At 34.2% G+C, this 23,831-nt stretch overlaps 1 protein-coding gene across 3 annotated transcripts; it reads left to right on the forward strand.

Moving 5' to 3' along the window:
* The first annotated feature begins 936 nt into the window (after positions 1-936).
* LOC128866242 (protein wech) lies at positions 937-22,126 on the forward strand. 3 transcript variants are annotated; one of them, XM_054106820.1, is made up of 6 exons: positions 937-1,605; positions 1,927-2,290; positions 16,774-16,978; positions 18,496-20,347; positions 20,479-20,631; positions 20,955-22,126. In XM_054106820.1, the coding sequence occupies exons 3-6, from the start codon at positions 16,830-16,832 to the stop codon at positions 21,123-21,125; spliced, it is 2,325 nt and encodes a 774-aa protein (XP_053962795.1). In that variant the 5' UTR covers positions 937-1,605; positions 1,927-2,290; positions 16,774-16,829; the 3' UTR covers positions 21,126-22,126. The 3 variants fall into 3 exon arrangements, with proteins under 3 accessions (XP_053962795.1, XP_053962798.1, XP_053962796.1); XM_054106821.1 differs by having other exon boundaries at positions 940-1,049; XM_054106823.1 differs by lacking the exon at positions 1,927-2,290.
* Positions 22,127-23,831: the final 1,705 nt, after the last annotated feature.

Genomic DNA, 23,831 nt, shown 5'->3' on the forward strand with positions numbered 1-23,831 from the left:
AGTACTTAAATTCATCAGAAGAAAAGCTAATTACTAAACTATCTTGTCCTTTAATTCATTAGTCTGGTAAAACAATGACTATTGTTACTTCGTTATATGCACATATGTATGTATATAAATATGAGTTATGTGAACAAACTCACAAATAGATTTAGAGCTTTGTATCCAACTTATTCAATGCTTCGATATTATGTACATTTCTCTCATTAAATATATTAGAAATAAATAAATTCTTTTCATAGACAGGAAAAAATGATACCATGCACTATTGTACAAATACCAGCTTTTTGGAGAGACCCCGTCAAAACTTTGGATCCAGTCCTGGTATGTACATATGTATGTATATATTTATGTAGAATGCTTTCGATAAAAAGGAATTATCAAAAGTCCCTAATGCATTAATAAAAATGCATTAGGAAGCGATAAAATTGTTTTCCAATGTAAATATTATTATGTATGTATATTAAAATTGTATCATATTTTTTATTATTTGAATTGTTTTGGAATACATACATACATACATACATATATAGATTTTTGTATTATTGTATTATTTGTATATGCATCTACACATATATTCTCATAAATACAAACAACCGTAAGGCATTCAATTGTCACTGTTTATTAGGCTTTGAATTCCTTTTGCTACCACGATCTATTCCACTGTTCCACCACCTTAACGATTGAAACCCCAATACAGTTATTCATAACCGAAAGAACAAACAATGTTGAGCACAAAACTTTTGGGTACTGGATATTGAATGTGCTCATATAAATGCACTGTATGCTTTCATTATATACATGCGCATTTACAAATACGAGTATTCACACATACATACATACATATGGGATATGCCCTTCTGATTGTTGGCTCTCTCTGGGTGACTTGCTGATAGGAAACGGGGCTTCATGACATAAGGGCGCAATTTATGGACGGTGCGTTAGTGTCTTGTCAGAGCTGTTATGTGAAAGGTGTAGTCTTCGTCATTTTGTCCTTAAACCGTGCAACTGAGCGATTCCATTGGATTTGATATCAAAATAGTTAAAGTGTACATACGAGTATATGCTTAGAAAAATTGTACAAAGTTTGTGCAATGGGTTTAAAGTTATTATAAGAAATATTTGTCTGTATAATGAGAAAAAACTTTGCAATAATATAAACGAGTATTTTAATTGTGCTTTAAAAGCCGCCCTGTACATACATACATATATTATATAGTATAAAGGAAGGATATACATATGTACAGGAGTTTTGATTTTATACCGTTGCATTTATTATACCTACATAAATTAAAACAAAAAAGAACTAAAGGGAAACGCTTCAAAAGCTGTACATTTTCGAAATATATGCATTAAAAAACAACTTAATTAAAACTGCACAATACGGGGAAAGTGCAACAACAAATGAAAAGGAAAAAACACCAAAGAAATAAAACAACAACAACAACAATATAAAAACTTTCGGTTTCTGTTACATTTTCACTGCTGTGGTGCACCCAAAATTAAAAAAAGGAATTAAGAACTAGCACCAGGAACTCGAGAGACGCCGAGGACAACCAAATATTAAACGGCATTAGATTAAAGCATATCTATGTGCATATAGAGGTACATACATACAATTATATACAGACATACATACATATGTACATGTGCATTTATGACTACATATTAAGATAAAACAAACTTTTTTGGCGTCGCAGAGGAGACTTAAAAAATAACGTAAACAAGAAGAACAAATCGACTGAAATCTTTCAAAGAAATAATAGAATATATTAAAAACTCGTCGAAATTAATAAATAACAGTATCTCACTAGAAAAAGCTATCGAATATTCGTTTTCTTTGCAACCAAACAAAAGACTTATATTGAAAAAATAATTAGTTAAGTATCGTGTTAGTAAAATTTCAATAAAAAAATTCGTAAGCAGTTGCAGGAAAACAAGAGAAAAACATCAGAGAGAGAGAGAGAGAGAGAGAGAGAGAGTAAAAAAGAGTGCTACAAGAATTCATAAACTAAACTAAAAGATTGGGGAGCAAAGACAAAATAAAAATCCCAGTTCGTATTTTATACAATTAGAAAGGAGGAAGTTGAAGCTGAAGCAGCGTAATAAAACAAAAGTCAAATTGTTTCAAAAGGGAAACGGAAAATACCCTATACACTCGTCAGTTTTTTCTTCATTTACTTAAACAGTGACAGTGACAGCAACAGCAACAGCAACAGCGCGACGACAACACATAAACTACAAACGTGTACAAATATATACGCAAATTTGTATGCCTGTGCCAAGAAACGTAAGTATAAGTATACTTTTCTTACTAAATGCTTACATATATTGGTACATAACATGGAAAAGAGGATATTCAGGGCTGCATTTCTATTGGCCTCTGGTGACGCTCCAGCATGCTTGTCCAGCAGGCTTATATGTGTGCGTGTCGGGTGCTTGACGCTAATATCTAAAATTTTTGATTTTCATCATTCAAAAGCCGACAACAAGTATGTGTGACACGAAGCAAGTACGAGTGTCACCCGACACGCACACATATAAGCCTGCTGGACAAGCATGCTGGAGCGTCGCCAGAGGCCATATAACGCGATTTAAACGCGACAGGAATGAAAGAGCAAAAAAAAAACCGCTCATGCAAGGGGTAACATCCCTGCAGGAAATAAACTAAAGTTTTATTAGTTGGGATTCTGTTGAAAGGGGCAAAAATGGGATTTACTCAAAAATATAAGAATTCGTAAGCAGAAAACAAACAAATTTATATATTTTATGCTACTCCTAACGACGACGTATTAGAGTATCCATACCGAACTACTTGCTTTGTTAGTCAGTTTTTTTTACTTCATAACCATTATGTTTAGATGAAAAATAGGTGGTAGTAAGTTATTGCGTAGCATCATTTGACAGACTAACCAAAAACTAGCAAAAAGGGTGCTTAAAGCTATGGACAACGAGTAAGGAAGAAGGCTAAATTCGGTATGGACCGAATTTTATACATTGGAAACAAATGGTTTTTAGATGTTTGCCCGAGCTTCTCCTCCAATTTGCGGCGCGCGTCTTAAGGGGGCCCTAAAAATGGAGGAACGACAAGATTTTTTTATTGTGGATTTTTATTTATTTTATTTTATTTTTCTGTGGATTTTTCATATCCGCAGTGGGCTTAGAGTATTAACTAATATGCAAACATATATGTACATATGTATGTATTGTATATGTGTAGACACATATATTTTTATATGCATTTACAAAAATGTTTTATAGCAGTGATTCAAATGCTATTAGTTTATTGTACTTATTAATACAACTTCATGTGCAGTGCTTATTAAAGAACGTGTTGTTAACTTAACAACGAAAATTACTAATCAAAAACTAATTTTTCATTTAGGTTAAATCGCGTCGGCGCAAAATTTCTACTCGTTTCGAAATAATGTGCCACTGGAATTTATTTCTGGGCTAGCCAAAAACATTAAGGCTAAAGAATAATTTCTACGAAATGGAGGGTTACTAATAACTTTGGAGTTTTTCACAAACTGTGTATTTCCAGTATTTACATATATAGACGATGTTTACATGTTTCCTTTTAAGTTTGAGAAACATTAGAATTCCTATGAAAATTACATTTTTCCTGAGAGTTCGAATTTGGTTTGCTGGGAAGATGCAAACAGTAAGAGATCTGTTAGCCAAGACTTAAATTTTGCTTAGTTTTCATAGAAACTTAGAGATTATTACTGAGTACGTCATCATGATTGCATCAACCATAATAGTTTTTCATGGTAGGTCGTGGCTATGGCAATTTTGTTGTGGACTGTTGATGCATAGAACATTAAGAGAGAGAGAGTTTGCAGACTCCCGCAGCGAACAAAATTTGTCGGGTCGAACAGTCGTAAAATGTGGTGTTTCCATATACAAAAATGATTAAAGATCGCATCATAAGCCAAAAGGCAGCAAAGTAAACATCGTGATATAGCATGTTACCAAATGAAACTAACTAGCGTGTTACCAAACATCCGCTGATTCGGTCAAATTCGCTGAGAGCCATTTAACGGTCTGATATTGGCCACACCTTCTAAATTTTTTCCACCATGCCGAAGGCCAAGCGTTGTAATATATCGTCCTTGCATATTACTTAGATGCGATTTCAGTGTAATAATATCCTGTTCGAGCTGAATTGTAAATGTGCCTTTAGCTCATTTAGTTCTTAATGCAATTCTGAATGTACGTTTATCCATACGAAATTCCCGCCAAACTTAACTAGATGCTACATATTTTTTAGCACTAAGGATCATATAACTTTACCATAAGCAATACTCACTATGATGATTTTCAAAATGAAGTCACATATTATAAAGGGGAATTGAGTACCATAAGTGACAATTTCCTAAAAAAAGTTACTTTACTTTTCGCGATTTTTACAAGTCTGACGTCAGCTCAGTTTGCAATACAAAACAAACGAACAAAACAAACAAAAGAAGGAGAAATTACCAATTTGTGAAAATTCAGTGAATGGCTGGGTAATATTGAGATTTGTGAGATTTAAACTAAATAAACTAAGGAAAACGAAGTGCCGCGCGTTAAATCGTGAAAACACAAATTAATATAAAGCCTCCAAATGCAGTTTGCTTGCATTTGAATGGGGAGGACGTCTTGGCAAGAAAGTGTGTGTGTGTGCATATAATTTCTTGTGTTTGGCTGTTTCCATTGCTTTCGCATACTCTTCCTCTTTACAAACAAGTAATTCCCCTCCCTTTTGTTTGTTTATTCACGCGCTTTTACGACGCAGCGAATTCGGAAGGCGTAACCATCTTCTTTATCATCCTTGACATCTTATTATGCACAAAAGACAAGCGTTCTGCTGCTCACCAAGTATCGTTAAAAATATTGTGTGATTCAATTGCATTTCAAAACATGCCGCCTGAAAGTATGCACTGGAAACGTTCCAAATACCTATTAGTACACCTACAGTATTTTCCAACAATTGTTTTCATTCGTTAGTGGTTGTTCTTGTTGTTGTAGCAGTATAAACAACCTCCATCCATATAAGGGAATGCCGCTGAAGTGGCAGTCCTTGGCCGGATATAAGTCCGGGGTCGTTCCGGTTGCGTAGAACCGACTGTTGTGGAAACGATTCGTTACTGGTATATTGCACTGCCTTACCCTCTTTGCCCAGAATTCGACAAACACGTTGCATACAATTAGGCGCCAAATTATTAACATCTTTGGTGAAAAGGATGAGCTTCAGTTTAATGTACATAGATTCCGTGCATATACACCGAGTCAATATGCATTAGGATGGGGGATAATGCATGAGTCAATGCGCATTGAGGATATTAATACAAATAAACGCTGTCTAATGCATCACAGTTATAATGCAGATTCTATTTCACTTCTTCACATAAAACAAGAATATGCATTTTTTGGATGTTCGCGTTTCCATTCTACAATATATGTTTGTACATATGTATATGTACATATGTATAGCTCATAAAGTCTGCATGCACCTTGCAAATTATTTTTTGGTCGAATAAAAACGCAATAAATATTTATAGTGGAAAAAATATGTACATACATATGTATTTTATTTTTATTTTTATTTTTATTTATTTCTTCATTATTTTTCAAATTACAAAAGCAAAAAAATAACGATATTCTTCACTGCATTTTTTACCTAACGAACGGTAAGTAATTGCAGCAGCATGAAAATACAATAACCAAAAAGGCTGCGATTACTTTGTTTCTTTTAACCCTCCTTTGGACACCTTTTTTAAAACTTTCGGTTGGGCACCGGGGTCTTTTTTCCTCCTGTTCAAGGATCCCTTTTAAAAGGTTATATCCATAAATCGATAGAAAATTTAATTTCAGTTCTGGACGTCCAAGAACCAATCAACATGGCAAAATTTAACCCTCGAATTAAATCACCAAAAATTGTTGAAAACCTAAACCAAACATTTAAAAAAAATATTTGTTCGAAAACTGCTAGAAAAGTTTTTGAAGTGAAACTTCTTAGGCGTCGATGGACGAGCGAGATGGAGAGTAAAATTTCAAGGTCATGCAACGTTTTGGGCATTTTCGTTCCGCGAGAGAGAAAAAAGATATAACGTAGAGGAAAAGGAAAGAGAGAGCTATACCTTATACATATTTTATGATGAGTTTTTGTTGTACAGTATCTACAATAGTTGAAACTGTTCGGTGCCGCGACTATTTCAGACTGTTCAGCACTATGGCAACTAGTTTGTTTTGTTTTTGTTTTGTTTTGCGCAAATCAGCCACTGCTCTTGGGAAACAAAATCTTGTTGGTATAGCCAAACTTGGCGGTGAGTGGTGTGGATCAGTTGGAATTTTTTGATTCAACAATAGATAAGTGGGGGTATTTGAATATTTTAAAAAGGATTTTGACACAGAGCGTCGAAAATCTTGGCTTATCAAGAACGCTTTGGTTCCAACAAGGTAATCACACAAAACACCCAGCGGAGATCGTAAAGCTTTGGCTCTTGTAAAACGCTCCAAAACAGCTCCAAACATCTCATCAGTGGCTCGATCTGAATCCTATCGAGCATCTGGAGGATCTATTAGAAAAAAGAATTTGACAGCATGTAAGAATAAGTAAGATGGCTTTGCGAAGTTTTATGCGGGCAGAATGGGCGAAGATTACAACTGAGGAAACAGAGAGGTTAGTAACTAACTTCAATGCCAAGTAGACTGAGCGAAGTACTAAAACATCGCGGCATATAAATTCTCGTTTTTGTATGTATATTATTCATAAAAAGCCATATTCTTTAACACTGAACGTACTTATATGTACTTTTTAACACACTTTTATTAGTTCGGATTGTATGTATGTATGTATGTAACGGAATCTTTGAGCTTAATTTTCACTGGCTTCTAAAAATCTGATCGACTTGGAATTTTGCACACCTATCAAGGACCAATGACAATGCAATAATTTGATAAAAGTTTTCCATTATCCTTATTAGGATTGCCAGGATTAATATTTTCTTTTTTTAGATCTTCTGTAGAAGAGTAAGAAAGACAGAGATAACGCGCGGTTTGCGCATGCCTGCACTCTCCGTATTACTCTTACTGATTTCGGGAGACTAAGACTTACTCTTTCGAATTCAAACTTGCTCGGGCACGCGGCACTGCAGTACGAATAGAAGGCTAAAACGTTTTCAGGGTAGTTGCATTCTCACTTTGTATAGTCTTTACACATGCGTAGATACTACAAGTCTCATACACGCAAATTTACTCTATTCAATGTTCATATAAGATGAAATAATTTTCATATAAGATGTAATTTTGTTAATTACAATAAAATAATCAACACATAAATTTTGAAATTATTTTACGGAACAAAATTTTGGCAAATAAAGAAGGAATTTATAATTACCATAATTTCATTTATAAAATTTTATCGATTAAAGTACAATTCACAACAAAAATGAACTAAAAAAAACCAAACTGGAACTTTACATCTCGTTTTGATTGTGTCAATATAATCCACGGTTTCCTTTTTCTGTGCTGAAAGTATCTATTCTGTGTCAAGGCCAATGCTGGCCTTTCTTTGGACATATAGTCGGTAAAGAAGAAATTAAATATAACACAATTAAATCGGACTATAAATCACTGGCTAAATGAAAACAATAATTTTCATTCAGAAAAACAAGGCTCGACCTTCAATCAATGATCTATATGGGAAAAAGTATGTAACATATTGATTTTGTCAATATATTTTGTTTTTACCTCTCCGTTTCAGGAGTGGGGTAGCCGTTTTTCAGGCTCCCTCCACGAAATAAGTTCTTCATCCCGATTACTTCTTTATTACGGCCGATAACTGCATAGCTTTAGACTCACAGTCGATAAGAAAGGAATTAAATATAACACGACTATATCGAATCATTAATTCACTGACTGCAATGATAACAATAATTTTCATTCATAATAAAAAATACAATAGTTTAAAAAAAAAACAAAAACACACTTTTTTGCTAATCGAACTAAAAAGTAGAAAATAAAAAATAGTTTAAAAAAACTAAATAAAAAATAGTTTAAAAAAACTAAAAAACACGCTTTTATTGCCAATCGAACTAAAAAGTATAAAATAAATTTTAATGACAAAGAGACCTATAATGAAGTAATAGCACTTGAACGATCAGTCATAGTCAACTACCTCAGAACAGAATTATAACAAAAATTAAGATACAAATAGAGTAATTCAAATTAGAGTTAAAAGTGTGGGATGAATTTTGTTTCACTCTCATAACCCTCTGTACATAGGTAGTTGCCAATAGAATGATTGTTATATTTACTATATCAAGCATCCCACGCTTTTAACTCTAATTTGAATTATTCTATTTGTATCTTAATTTTTGTTATAATTCTGTTCTGAGGTAGTTGACTATGACTGATCGTTCAAGTGCTATTACTTCATTATAGGTCTCTTTGTCATTAAAATTTATTTTATACTTTTTAGTTCGATTGGCAATAAAAGCGTGTTCTTTTATTTTTTTAAACTATTTTTTATTTAGGTTTTCTAAACTATTTTTTATTTTCTACTTTTTAGTTCGATTAGCAAAAAAGCGTGTTTTTTTGTTTTTTTTTTTAAACTATTTTTTATTATGAATGAAAATTATTGTTATCATTGCAGTCAGTGAATTAATGATTCGATATATTCGTGTTATATTTAATTCCTTTCTTATCGACTGTGAGTCTAAAGCTATGCAGTTATCGGCCGTGATAAAGAAGTAATCGGGATGAAGAACTTATTTCGTGGAGGGAGCCTGAAAAACGGCTACCCCACTCCTGAAACGGAGAGGTAACAACAAAATATATTGACATAATCAATATGTTACATACTTTTTCCCATATAGATCATTGATTGAAGGTCGAGCCTTGTTTTTCTGAATGAAAATTATTGTTTTCATGATGGCTATACCGGAAATGGACTATTTGGCATGTTTCGGGGATTGGAAAAATCGTTGACATAAGTGTATTTCATTGAGAGGGGATTGTTTTGAAGGGGATGAAATTGATTTACAAGAATAAATAAAGATTTTTCATTTTACAACCAAATTCACCTTACTTTTTGCCCACAGGTAAAAAAAGAAAATATTAATCCTGGCAATCCTAATAAGGATAATGGAAAACTTTTATCAAATTATTGCATTGTCATCGGTCCTTGATAGGTGTGCAAAATTTCAAGTCGATCAGATTTTTAGAAGCCAGTGAAAATTAAGCTCAAAGATTCCGTTTCATACATACATACATACATTCATACATACATACAACCCGACCTAATAAAAGTGTGTTAAAAATATTTGCAAGTTGATCGCAGACTTTATGGGCTATGTGTATTTTTGTGCGTACTTCATATATACATAAGTATGTGTGTATGCGCCTACTATATTTGTACATACTTTTACAAGTACGTACAGTGAGTCAAAAAAGTATTGGCACATTCGAAAAATCAAAGTTTTCAGTGCTATAATTTTTCTTCTAATGAAAGTATTTTCTAAATGTATTTATTTATTACGTATGTAAACAAAAAACAAATTAATTTCGACTTATGTTTACTAGCTCAATTTTGAAAGGTAAAATAAGGCACAAATTCACATCAAAAAAGTATTGGCACAGGTAGCGTAATCAGCTTGCTCCATTGCAGCTGTAACGCGCTAATACTTTATGGGTCGTCCTTTAGACTGAATAACGGCCTGCAAACGTCTCTTCATACTATTTACCAGATTGGAAGTTTCAGAAGGTGTTATTTTACTCCATTTAGCAATTATTGCCTCTTTTAGAAAATCCTTTAACGTTATGTGGTGAGATCGTATCTCCCGTTCCAGAAGATGCCCCTCATGCTCAATAGGATTTGAATCCGATGATTGGGGAGGTGTTTTAAGCTGTTTGCAATGGTATATCAACCACTCCTGCAAAGATAAGACAAATGTTTTGGGTGATTATCTTGTTGAAATTGCCAAGTTGTCCCATTAAAGCCCAGTTTTTCGACATTTGGACTTAAATTTTCTTTAAGAATTGCCTCATCTATGAACACGAGCTTTCCGACCCCGATGCTGCGAAACACCCCCAAACCATCACATTTCCTCCACCGTGTTTAACTGTTTTGACGAGGTTGTTCTCTTGAAGCTCTTTATTTGGCGTTCGCCAAATCTTTTATGCTCCATCTGAGCCAAATAAATTGAATTTTGATTCATCACTAAATATGGTGGTGTTCCAAAAAGTGTCGGGCTTATTTAAATGCTGTTTAGCAAACCCTAGCCTCTTTTTCTTATTTAACTTCGAAATGAAGGGTTTGCATCAAGGAACAATGCCATGATATCCAACCTTATAAAAATTGATTTCAAATGAATTTTGCAGGGTCTCGCACAATTTGACAGCCGAAGTTTTTTGGATTTTGTGCCACTGTGGACACCGCAATTCGCTCCGGTCGTTCGGTTAATTTTTTTGGGCGGCCAGATCTGCTCTCTGGAGCTATTGTGCCAGTATCGCAATAATGCACAACGATGTTTCGCACGCTGGACCATGATTTATCGACAAGTTTGCGAATTTCACGATAGGATATTTGTTTTTTTTAAATACAGTTTTATCATTAATTGACGTAGTTCTCGGGAAATTTCAGCACCACGGCCCATTTTGGTCCATGTCCGTTGAAATGCGAGCAAAAGTGACTGCGACCGTATGCAATTCCTAAAACGTACGAATAAATAAAAAGCAAGAGTAAAAATAACGGGAGTTTACCGTTACGACTCCAAAATCATAAGCTAACTTAAAGAATGTGCCAATAATTTTTTGATGTGAATTTGTGCCTTATTTTACATTTCAAGGTTGAGCTTGTAAACCTATGTCGATATTAATTTTTTTTTGTTCAGATACGTAATAAATAAATACATTTAGAAAATGCCGTTTTCTATTTTTTTATACTTTCCTTAGAAGAAAAGTTGTAGCACTGAGAACTTTGATTTTTCGAGTGTGCCAACACTTTTTTGACTCACTGTATGTGCATTAACGTGATTATTTAAATTCAAATTTTGTATCACTCTCGTATTCGCCCTTATTTCTTACTTTTTCGATCAATTCTTTTATGGTTTTTAGGCCTATTCATTCTTTTATGTTGTCCAACCATGTATGTAGTTTTTCTTCTTCCTTCATATATGGTCTTATGTATGTGTATTCGTCCTCTTATATTATGTTCCAGATACAGAGGCCGTCTTTCTGTTGCTGTTGTAGCAGCATAAATATTCCCCATACTTACATACGGGGAATGCCGCTGGAGTGACAGTCCTTGGCCGGATATAAATCCGGGTCGTTTCGGTAACGTAGAACCGATTGTCGTGAAAACGGGGCCGTCCTTCTCTTCTTCATCTCTTTGAGGAGTTATCTCGTGGTCTGCGCTTTCTGTAATAAAATTCAATTCGATATTTTAGTTTTGTAGCACTAAATTTCGAAAGCTACCAGCCGATTTGTACTTGCATTTTTTAGAGGCTACGTTTCACATCCATGTAAGAGAGCCGACCAAAATTGCCACGTTCCCACGACAGTCGCTTCTGCGTAACCGGAATGACGCAGATTTATATCTGGCCAAGGACTGTCACTTCAGCAGCATTCGCCATACATATGTATGTATGTACATATGGGGAATGTTTATGCTGCTACAACAACAACAATAACCAAAACTGGCAAAATCATGCTAAGGACTTGGAATACCAAAACTGCAAACTTTATTTTACCACTGTCTAGGGAAGACTGTAAAATATTGGTTGGAGTGCTGACGGGATACTGTCTCACCCCACATCACGCGGCCAAAATAGAATTAGTCCAGAGCGAAGGGTGTACCACAGCAACGAAACGAATTATAGGGGTGCTTTGGAACATCTATTTTGCCACTGCTCTGCTCTTTGTAGAACTCGACAAATGTGCCTAGGCTCTATATTTATCATCCTTGAAAAAGTATACAGATACATAGCATTGTCAACACAATGTTCCCTAGGGGTCTAAGTGAGATCTCTTTACAGATCAGCCAGCGCTACCTAACCTAACCAAAGAGAGTCGGCTACACATAACATTTCTTCATCAGTGTATGAAAAATCGAACATTTTCAAAGTAACAAGGCTTAGCCAACCGAAAATTGTAAAGCGGACCAATGTCCAAGGAGCTCTCATGCATTTTTTTTAGCGTTTATTGGATAGCGTTATAGATAACTTATGAAAAACTCTTTTTTTAGAATTGTTAAAACGGTAGGACTTATTCAAGTTTAAACCCATATATCCGGATATTTTTACTAAACTTTTTAGTCCACCCAAACAAATGTTTGTTTTTCATAAAACCTCACTTCTAAATACTTCACACAGTTTGCGTATACGTACATACTTACATACATATGCATGTATGTATGTATAATACTTACTTTTGCATCCTATGTGCCTACGTGCATTTACGCATACACACATACATATGTATGTAATACAATTTCATAAGCCGAATACGCACTTTTGTTTGCAGATTTACATATGTACACACACACATGCATACACATATCCGCGCATACTCAAAAAGCACATACATACATATGTATGTAGATATGCAATGCCAAGCCAAAAACCACTCTTAATACTTCGCATTTTCCTTTACATAGTCCTTAAACCATTATTATTGCATGTGGTGTATTGTGCCCTTCTGAACTTATCTTCATTCACATACATATGCATGTACATGTGTTTGGATGTATTGATATGTATGTATATACCTTTAAGAAGGACACACAAATCGCAATAGTATTATTTTTCTGAGGGTGAGTTTTCTGAGTTAAAATTTCTGGTTATAACAACAGGGGTTGTTTTCGCTTCCTTTACGGCCAGTAGTGTCTTTATCCTTTTTGTTTTTGTTGATTTACTGTCTGCGGCACTTCTCTCAAGAAGAAAGATTTCAGGCAGCCAAATACAAGCACACATACATATGATTTTTACGCATTCAAAGCATTGGTTGAAGAAACTAAAAGACATAAAGACGAAAAACTCGGGGAGGAATTATATTATAATAATATGCGTACATGTGTATTTAGGTATCTACATGTGTATGTATACTAATATACAATATCTAAGAAGATGCATGCGTAAGTTTACTTTTAATCCATTACAAACCCACATACACATCGAACTATTGAAATTTCAGCCGAATCTTTGATTTGTTGCGTGTTTGTGGGCCGCTTAAGGAACTTACACTTATAGAATATGCAAGAAATTTCGTACATCTGAAATAGTTTTAAAATCGCAATATTTACGTTTGCATTGGACTCGTACCCTCACGGAGATACATAAATACTATATACATATGTACATAGTACATATACATCAGTCCGTAAAAGTTAAAGTACCCCGCATTTCTTTTTGCAGAAATGAAAAAAATGTACATACATATATATTATAAACTTAATTACCTAGTACATATGTATGTATGTATTCTTAAAAAATATATACATATATGTATGTACACTTAACTATGTATATACATACATACACATGCGGATAAGATATCTGTAATTCAGTGCAAGAAGATTTAAAAACTGAAAACCTAAAATCAATGAAAATCAAATACTTATAAAAAATAATTCAGAAAAAGTTTTTCATATAGAGTATGCACTATATGAAAATTCACGCAACGGGAATTCCTTGATAATAAACCTTATTTAATAGCTTAAAGGGTATTTCTCAGGATTGGTAACTTCTACTAGACACTTTGACAATGGTTTTAATAGCAAGAGGTTGTTGTAGCAATTCATTGAGCCCTGCCAGCGCGGTGTAGTCATCGTCTAACTCATCTAATTTAGTTGCGCAAGTGGCTGCTAGTAATAAACAGTAGGAGGAAACCCGTACACGACGTTTACTGTGGTTTCAAAAAATTATAGCGGCAATACGCATGCGAAATTCGATATTACATTTTATAATACGTCCCCTTAGTGTAACAATAGCCTATGTGCTCATAGGCTATTATTTTTTTATTGAATTTTTAGATTCTCCATCGTCGATTCTATATGTGGTCAAAATTTTGTCAAATTCTAGTTCCACAAAGTGGGTCAAAACGTCAGTCAAAAAATAATGAATATTTACAGACATAACGAGATTTGAGTGAAAGCTACTTTCGACAAAAAGTTTGAAATTCATTTTCTCAAAACATCAAAAAATTTATAGGCTGTTTTAATACTAAGGGGACGAATAAGTAATAAGAGGACAAAGTGTTTATGAACGTTTTTTCTGTAATATGAATGCATAATTAATAATATTTTACAAAATTTCTATTAGAATTATGTTTACAAACCAGTTTTCTTTGTCGGCGTCTATTTTATTTAGTTTTTACTTTGAAGTTTCTCTTTACATTCTTAAAAATAATTATCGACAACACAGGGTTGTATTTAAAAAAGTGTGGTAATAATCTAGGATTATTTTATAATCACAGATTACCGGAGAGAAATTTTGTATGGGTTATTTCGCTTTTTAATTACGGATTGGAAGTTAAGCACGAAAAAGTAGATATCTACTTATATGTGAACGCGTATTATAAGAGACTCCCGATTAATATCTGTCTCTATACACTGTCCGATCAGTAGTTGCAGTCGTGTTTGGTCCTGGATCTCGTCGATGTATTCGAAGAGGTCACTCCTGACTCGCCTGAGAGGTGGCTTAGGATCTAGCAAGTACCTATAGGGGTGATTCCTACGATAATACATCAGCAGGAATTACTTGCTGAGTATCTTACTGCGCTCTTTAACCGGGAGCATGGAAGCCCTCCTTATTAAGGTGTTAGAGGGGAGACATCAGCAGGCATCCCGTGGCTGCCTTGATGGCAACATTCTAACAGGTCTGCTTGTCCACTGCTAATCACTATTGACAGACCACCAGACGGGCGCAAAGTATTTTAGAACCGTCGCTAGCAACTTTTCTTTGCCTTTGCCCCAAGTACACCGAAGAATTTTTCAGTGAAAAAGTCACGTTTATGAAACTGCTAATCCCAAAAATGTTAAACAATAGCCGAAAATGCCTTAAAGAAATTGGTACAAATGGCATACCATGTGCTTGCTCCCAACAAGAGCTTTCTCTCCTAACAACAGCGTTTCCTTTATTTTCTAATATTCTCCTTTGATGGGGTATCGACTAGATTGGAGACCTGGAACTTGGGGGAAGCCGAAGCGACTAACAGTGGTCAGGCCGGGTGAAGGTCAATAAATTTTGGCCAACGACTTTGTATTTTATTAAACTTTTATTTATTTAAATTACAATTATTCTTACTCACTACATATATGATAGCTTAGCATATGCTAGATAAAGTAAAATCAAATTCAATAGTATTCGAGATCTCATTGAGTTAATAAAGAGAGCGAGCAATAGGAGCATTGCAGGCATAATTTGTTCCGCACCTTTTCAAATGGAACGGGTATTTAATTCGTAACGACCGAGTAGGGATCAAAATGTTAACCATTTCTAGAATAGAGGAATATCCAATCTCCCCCCTGATAATATTAAACAGAAAAGACAGCGGCAAAATCGATCTTCTACTTTCTAGCTGTTTGAGATTAATTAGAAGTAGACAAGATTTATACGACGGGACAGGATCAGAGAAATTAAGAGAAGAAAGAGCATGCTTGAGAAAACTTTTTGAACTCGTTCAATTCCGTCGATAGAGAATTGGTGGTAAGACCTCCAAATGAACACGGCATATTTTTGTTGTTGTTGTTGTAGCAGCATAAACATTCCCCATAATTACATACGGAGAATGCTGCTGGAGTGACAGTCCTTGGCCGTATATAAATCCGGGTCGTTTCGGTAATGTAGAACCGACTGTCGTGGAAACGAACACGGCATATTCTAATGTAGGACAATCAAATGCTGTAAATATGGTAGTAGCTTAAGAGCATAAGGGTATGCAAAGATGGTTATTCAAACAAGGGTGTGACAAAAGCAAAAAACTTAGTGCAGTCGTGTTTTATCATAAATGCACAGATATATACATACATACTAACCGAGCCAAATCAAATATTAACTCCCATCGTCCAGAAATACCTCATCTGCCAAGATACTGCATCATATGTATGCACATATCAGGCCCGTTCGCACGGGGGGTTTGCAGGGTTCACCTTATCACCAATCAATGATTCATCATATCCAAAACTGTGACTCAAGCGTGTACTGTGTCATAAATTTATAAATACAAGCAAAGTTATATCAGACTGCAACAAAAGTTGGAACCCCCCCTAAATCTGAGGGTCTGCGCACGGACCTGGCACATATGTATAAGTATATACATATATCGAGCTCGTCGGCCGTCATGAACTAACAAGCAGACTTTCAATGGCTGTTTTTCAATGTATTTAGATATGTAACGAGCGGAATCAATCTGTGTGCATTTAATGGCTTCGCAAAATAGTCAAATCAAAAATCGCATCTAGGTTTTTTTGCACCTCTATGCTACTGTTTTTCTATTAATACGTACACATGTCCATATACAAATGCTATAACAGAAAGACTGAGTGACTTGCTTCTTTATTCCCTTACCTGGATATGAAACAATAAAGCCTTCCTAACGCACCGTAGCCATTACAGTATAGAACAATTTCATTTGAGCAAGTCTGAATCGCATCCAACTTTTATTATACAAATACTTCTGGTTAATTACAGAATTAAAACAAATTTAATGTTTATTTAAATATAAAACTTAAAAAAATTAAAAAGAAAATGCATACATATTGACAAAATCATTTATTTACTTATTTAGTGCACGAAGATAATTTTTGGAGTGGCGAACTTGTATACAATTGCACGAAAAAGATAATGGCATCTACTAATAGTGGCCCAAAAGCAAACAATAACGGCGTTGAAGAGGCCTCCAATCATTTGCTAGCTGGAATTTTGGGTTCGCTTCCGTCGTGGGATATGAGTGGTGCACAAGGTGGCAATCCCTCATGGGAATCGACTAATAAGTAAGTATGTATATACTTAGGCACACATATGCACTTAGTATAAGATAATGAGCTAATCCATATCAATAGCTTTCTAAATAACATATTGAGCAATTAATTAGACGACAGAAGGATTTTTCGGCTATTGTCCAATTAATTAATAATAAAAAATTGGATCGAAACCGTATTTACATACCTACATACATATTTAGGTATAGAAAATGTATGAGCAATCAAGAAAAATGGCCGAATAAATATTTTCAGCACTAAACATTTTCTGAAAGTTTGAAAATAACGCCATATTCAAAAATACCAAATTATCGAGAAGTCAGGCTCTCTATAGTCCTCATTTTACTATTTATACCTAATTAGTTAGTAGTTAATGCTAATAGATAACAGTACGAAATTTGTATACGGCATAAAATAGTTAATTTCGGCACAATTATCCCAACAAAAGAAAAGAAAAAGAGAGCTGAGCGCATATTCTCTCCCAAAGAGAAAAAAGCAAACACCGGTAGAAGAGAGGAATACATATCAGCTGTGTTGGCTTACAAATTTTTCTGTTGTACAAAAAATTTAAAAACGCAAACAAAGACTGCAATCCTACCATTGGACATTGTACCTAAAATATTCACCTGAAACCTAGCACTGAATTACGATATGTACACTCAAGTTGTTTTGTTAAATTTTCAATTTTACCGTTTCTAACTGTAAGCTGCAAACTACAAACCGGCGCAAGTCAGACAGTAGACAAAAGCGCAAAAAAGGCCAGATGCTACATAAAATTAATTTGTTTGTTCAATCACGTCTCTAGATGCGTTTGCCAAGTTGATAATTTTGGATATGAAATTATCAAAAACCAACGCGAATTTTTACTCAACATACTTGAAACTCGAACAATATTATATCAAAAGTGAATGTACCACAAAACTGCATACCCAGAATTTTTCTAAGAACTCTGACTAAAAACTTTGAAATTTTGATGAAAATTTGTTGAATAATTGTGGATAATGGTGGAATTTTCAGGAGAACTAAACCGACGGACGTTACTCACCATAGGTACCTTTTTCACCATCAATTAACAGCAGCACACTCAGCCACTCAAAGTTGAACTGCTAGCAGTTGAGTATTATGAGGATTTACACGTTCTTTGCTAGACAATGTTTACGTTGCAGGTGCTTTCTTAATATGCCCTATGCTCATTAATAATATATTTAATATTTTTCTTTCTTTTCATTTCATTTCACTTCTTTCATAAATCATTCTTCTTGAACTATTTATATTGCGTTACTTTTAAATTAAATAGTGGCCATTAGCATGATTTTTGAAAGAGCAACTACTGCAAAAATATGCCAACTCTTATGCCAATTAGTTAGGACTTTAGTTGCAATATTGATAATTCCATCAGTCAAACATTAGGAAGAAGTAGGCAACGTTTTAAGCCAAGACATGTGTAGAATCCCAAACCTTTATGAAAATATAAACGATGGTACTTGAATATGTATACTTAAATTAATAAATCTTTCTCTCTATTGTAGTTCACCACCTTGCAACGATTTCTACAATAACTTCTTCAGTACTTTGGATGGCACAGCAAGTGATTTAGGTGGTATTGTAATGGCTAGAGCGCATTTAAATCATGGTACTACAACGCCAACGTCCAGCAACTCGAGCATCAGTTGCAGTATGTGTGAAGTAAATGCGACCAATCGTTGTATTCAGTGTAATGAGTTCATGTGCAATGACTGCTCGCGTGACCATCACAATAGTCTCCAATTCGCAAATCACTCGATTTTTCTTTTGCCCTCACCAATTGGTACATCACCTACCGGTGGCTTCTCTGCTGGTACAATGAGCAATCCAAAACCTAATCAATTTTGCGATTTACATAATGAAATATTGCAATATGTTTGCCAACCTTGCAAGATGTTAGTATGCCAATGTTGCACCCTTTATGAGCACAAAGGACATAAGTACTCTTCGGTACAAAATTTCTACGACGAATCGAACGATATAATTAATCATGCTCTTGAGAGCAGTAATACAGGCAAAACATGTATTAAAGGTAGCATTGACAGATCATTGGCATTTATACGACTCGTTGAGCGCAATTGTGCTGAACTGAGCGAAAATATACGCAAAGTCTCCAGACAATTTATAATGGCTATAGAGGATGTCGAACGTTACTTATTGGAATCCGTTGAGAAATTGCGCCAACGCCGTTTGGCTATCTTAAATGATCAAATGGCCGGATTGAAATCCGCTCTCGCTGGACTCTCTGAAACCATGGACATGTTGCAAAAGATATCAGAGAATTGGTCAGGTATGGATAACATTGATATAGCAAAGAAGATTTTGAATGGACAACGTCAACTTGAGCAATTTGCTGCCATATACAAAGATTTACATCCAAAATATGAGGAATTCGTATTCGTTCCACCAGACGATAAAATGTTGCAGGATATACTCAAGAAAGGCGTAATTGTACGAGTAAATGATAATAAGTCGAATGTGGTAAACGGTACTGCTGGTATCGGTGGATCAGTCAGCGAGCCCGGGGCAGTTGGTCCTACGCCTAGCGCTAGTGTGCCAGTTGCCGGTTTATCAATACCAATTAACACAAACGGTCCATTCAATTGTGAGAATAGTTTCAACAACATTCCTTCATCAATGTTGCCGTTACGTAGTTGTAACGCTAGTGCCATTGAAAGGGAGCTGGGCGTATTGTGCAAATCATCAAATTTACGTTTAAGTGCACCGCGCAGCACACAGGCTATAGGAAGTTTTACTGGACCTGTGAAGGCCCGCATTTCTAATACACTTTCGCTATCATTTGCCACAGAGGGTCACGATGATGGGCAAGTTAGCCGTCCATGGGGCTTATGCGTTGATAAGCTGGGTCACATATTGATCTCCGATAGACGTAATAATCGTGTGCAAGTTTTTAATCCGGATGGTACACTGAAGTTTAAATTCGGCCGTAAAGGTTCTGGAAATGGAGAGTTTGATTTACCAGCAGGCATTTGTGTCGACATAGATAATCGCATAATCGTTGTTGATAAGGATAATCATCGCGTACAAATTTTCACTTCCACTGGTATATATTTATCGAAGTTCGGTAGCTTTGGCAAAGAATATGGACAGTTCCAATATCCATGGGATGTAGCTGTAAATTCGCGACGCCAAATTGTTGTAACCGATTCACGTAATCATCGCATACAGCAGTTCGATTCTGAGGGTCGTTTCATACGTCAAATCGTCTTCGACAGTAATTATCAAACTAAGGGTCCTGCTTCACCGCGCGGAGTTTGTTATACACCAACTGGTAACATTATAGTATCGGATTTCGATAATCATTGTCTCTATCTAATAAATCCAGATACCCATGAGGTATGTTTAATATCTTGTATATTTATGTATTCAATTCGCCTTGTATGTGTGAATATGTATTTGTAATTTTAGAACAAACAAATTTAGAAAAGTTAGAATTTAAGACTTATTTTATGAAAATGGAATTACAGATCTTGTCGTCTAAAGGACATGAAGGTGATGGAATCCAAGAATTTAATCGTCCTTCCGGAATTTGCTGCGACGACGATGGACGCATTATTATTGCAGATTCTAAAAATCAACGTATCGTTGTTTACAATTCCAGCTTAAAATATCTATGGAACGTAAGTAGAAGAGATCAATTTTACAAATTTTATTAGAAAATAAGAACATTGTGTATTACTTGTTACACTTCCGTCTTCTTGCAAACAAGAAATATTGGTATTGTGAATGAAAGCAGTCCAGAAATACACTCAGTTTCAATGTAACCAAACCTTTAAATGTTCAAACACAACACAAAAATTAAACATAAACAAAAAAATATGAATAGTTGTACCCCAATCTTTGTATTAGATACTGAGTGGAACAGCCTTTAAATGACATTATATTATTTTTCACATTTATTCTGTTCGCTATGCTTTAAGATGAACCATATTTTCTCTTTCAGATTGAAATACGTCCGTCGAGAAATCCCTCGATGCCGCATAATCTCGACGAAAAAGATCGGACTTGCGACGTTTCTCTTATGCCCGATGGTCGAATTGTTTTCCTAATCGAATTATCACCTGATACGAAAGAAGGCTCCAATCCTTATAAAAGATTTGTACACGTTTTTTAATTATAGTTAATAATATCGCGTACCACATCAAACGAAATCATTGAGTAACAAGCCAAAACATATTGTTCCTCTATCAATTTAAAAACTTTATTAAAAAAATTTGATGTGAAGAAATTAACAACTACTTCTATAGTATTAAAAGTGTAGGCTATAATCATTATAATTGCATGCATACATACATACATGCAAATAATATAGCTTAAGTTAGTGGAATTCATTTATGGCAAACCTCCGAGGGTATTTCTGCAATGAAAAATCTCTCATAAACACCATTGTTGTTCGGGCAGCACAAAACTGTATTGTCCTCCATTTGTGGGACAACATCAAACCGCACCCCACAAATTTGAGGAGAAGCTCGCCCAAGCCCCCAAAAAAGGGTGTAAGTCCCAATTATATATATATATATATACATATATATATATTGCTCATTTCCTTTAATATGGTCATAATAAAAAATATATTTTTTTCATAAGTATGCAGAACTTGTGGTCATTTATGTCTTGAGTATTCCTTAGGGAGACATAGTATCGAAGTAAATGAGCGATATGTAATTAAAGATTAATAGTAATTCAATAGTAATCCATTATATTAAGCAAAAAACAAAGAAAAATGTATTCGACGCAGGAGTCACACCACTAAATGTCCTTCCAAGAAAGAAGTAAGCTGTAAAAGAGGGCATTAAATGCAATAGTAACTCCATTTACTCTTCGAGTACGAATTATTTTGTAAAGAGAGTTCCGTTTAAGAATTGTTTTACAATTACATTAACACTCTAAAAAATTATTTTATATGTTTACTAATATATGTACCTAAATGGAAATTTTATTATTTATTGTTCAAAAGTTTTCTCGTCATTTGCTGCAAACAAAATATACTGATAATTTGAAAAAAGTTAAAAAATTGTGGCATACACTTATAATGTTACCAAAAGGTCGTGCTCCTAAAAAGACTTTAAATAATAATGTAAATAAACAATAAGAAAGTTATGTGGCAAAAGATTATTTTTTTGTTTGTGATTTTTGGTAATATACCAGATAGATAGCCACATTTTGTAAAACACAAATGAAAAATACCAATATATTACATAAATTACAATAAAAGTATATAATATATATACTAAAAAAATATATCTACACTTAAAAAGAAGAGTTGCATACAAAATACTTGAGACAGCAAGAGTACACAGTACACATTTTGAATGAAATATGATTAAATTATTTTCGAAACAACAATTCAAACGAAAATATTAGGACTTTAGAGTCAACTGAAATTTGAAGCCGTTAATTTTGTAATTTTGATTAAAAGAATGAAATAAGAAACTTCCTTTTTTATTTGAATGAGTTTTGTTGAGCTCAAGAAAACGCAAACTCGCTAGAACTTTCCACTGAAGTACATAGTTCTTCAATTTTATACTCTCATGTGTTCAACGTAAGAAAATACATAAAGAAATTAAAATAAGTGATCTCAAATTTTAAATTTATACTAAATCAAAAGGGCCAAAGTTGGCACTATTGTTTATTTACTAATTTTTTGTTGCAACTGTATTGAGCTTAGCTGCGTACGCATACACACACCTTGTAAGTACAAATCACAAGAGTATGTGTATACATAAGTACACATTTTTTTGTTATTTACATACATACACATATACGTAATTGAATACTTGTATGTGCATGCTGCCATATTTGAAACGGAATTAAATATATTTGAATATACAAGCGACTTTCCGTACTATGTTTGTATGTGTGCACTATATGCATGTTTTGTGTTTAAAAATAAATTTTTACTTTTAGTTATAATACACAAATTTTTAGCCAAATTCTTCTAAACAAATTTTTAAAAGAATGACAGGAGAAAAAATTAACCAATTGCAGTTTTTTATTCTCTTTTATTTAGTATGTAATTGTGTACGTTTTTTTATACTAATTATTAAATACATTTAATTTAAAGGCATATATACAGCTTGCATACTTACTCAAATATACAACTAATGCAATTATACATACATATATATAAAACTTGTAGTATTCGACTGTACTTTTTATTATTAAAATGTATGTAAATGCCGTTTACAAACGAACTAGATTAAAACATCTAGTTAAACATTTCATTAGGTACATACATACATATGCATATGCATATATTATTTTGACTATTGTCATATTATGAAAGCTCGAATCGATTGTTTTAATACAAATAGCAAATTCCATTAAAAAATTTCGTTATAGTGAATTTTACTTAGTCGATTATCCATTGCGAAAAAATCATCGCGAACTTGCCATGTACTCGTAAACATTTTGAATGGCCCTCCAGGCACTTATTTTAGCAAATGGTCCGAAAAGGTTTAACACATGAAATTACACGACGCTTTTCAAATGCTCTGCAACATGTTGGAATACGACTGAGAAAATACAGAAGGTTTTGCTTATCGTGGTAACGCTTCTCAATTCATAGTGAATTTGATAGAATCAGTTCTTCAGCTGACTTCGTTTATTTGTTAACATTTTTAACTATTTTTAATTATCTTCGATGTTAGCATTAATCTAACCTACAACTTGACAATTCATCCACTTCCATCCCACACCCTGTCTAAAATTGAGCCAATGCAAAATTCTTCTGAATCTATTAAATTTGTATTCAATTATTCTTCCTTCTGAAAGTTGTTTCGAATTTTTCGACTTCTAAAAACGAAGTAAACTCGAAATC

Source organism: Anastrepha ludens, chromosome 6 (genome assembly GCF_028408465.1).
Source record: "Anastrepha ludens isolate Willacy chromosome 6, idAnaLude1.1, whole genome shotgun sequence".
Lineage (NCBI taxonomy): Eukaryota > Metazoa > Arthropoda > Insecta > Diptera > Tephritidae > Anastrepha > Anastrepha ludens.

What these genes read in the sequence shown, in the direction of transcription:
- LOC128866242 (XM_054106820.1), top strand. Translation starts at nt 16,830, where the DNA reads ATGGCATCTACTAATAGTGGCCCAAAAGCAAACAATAACGGCGTTGAA. An exon ending in TAAATCCAGATACCCATGAG is followed by an intron (nt 20,348 to 20,478) that starts GTATGTTTAATA and finishes ATGGAATTACAG; the next exon opens with ATCTTGTCGTCTAAAGGACA. An exon ending in GCTTAAAATATCTATGGAAC is followed by an intron (nt 20,632 to 20,954) that starts GTAAGTAGAAGA and finishes TTTCTCTTTCAG; the next exon opens with ATTGAAATACGTCCGTCGAG.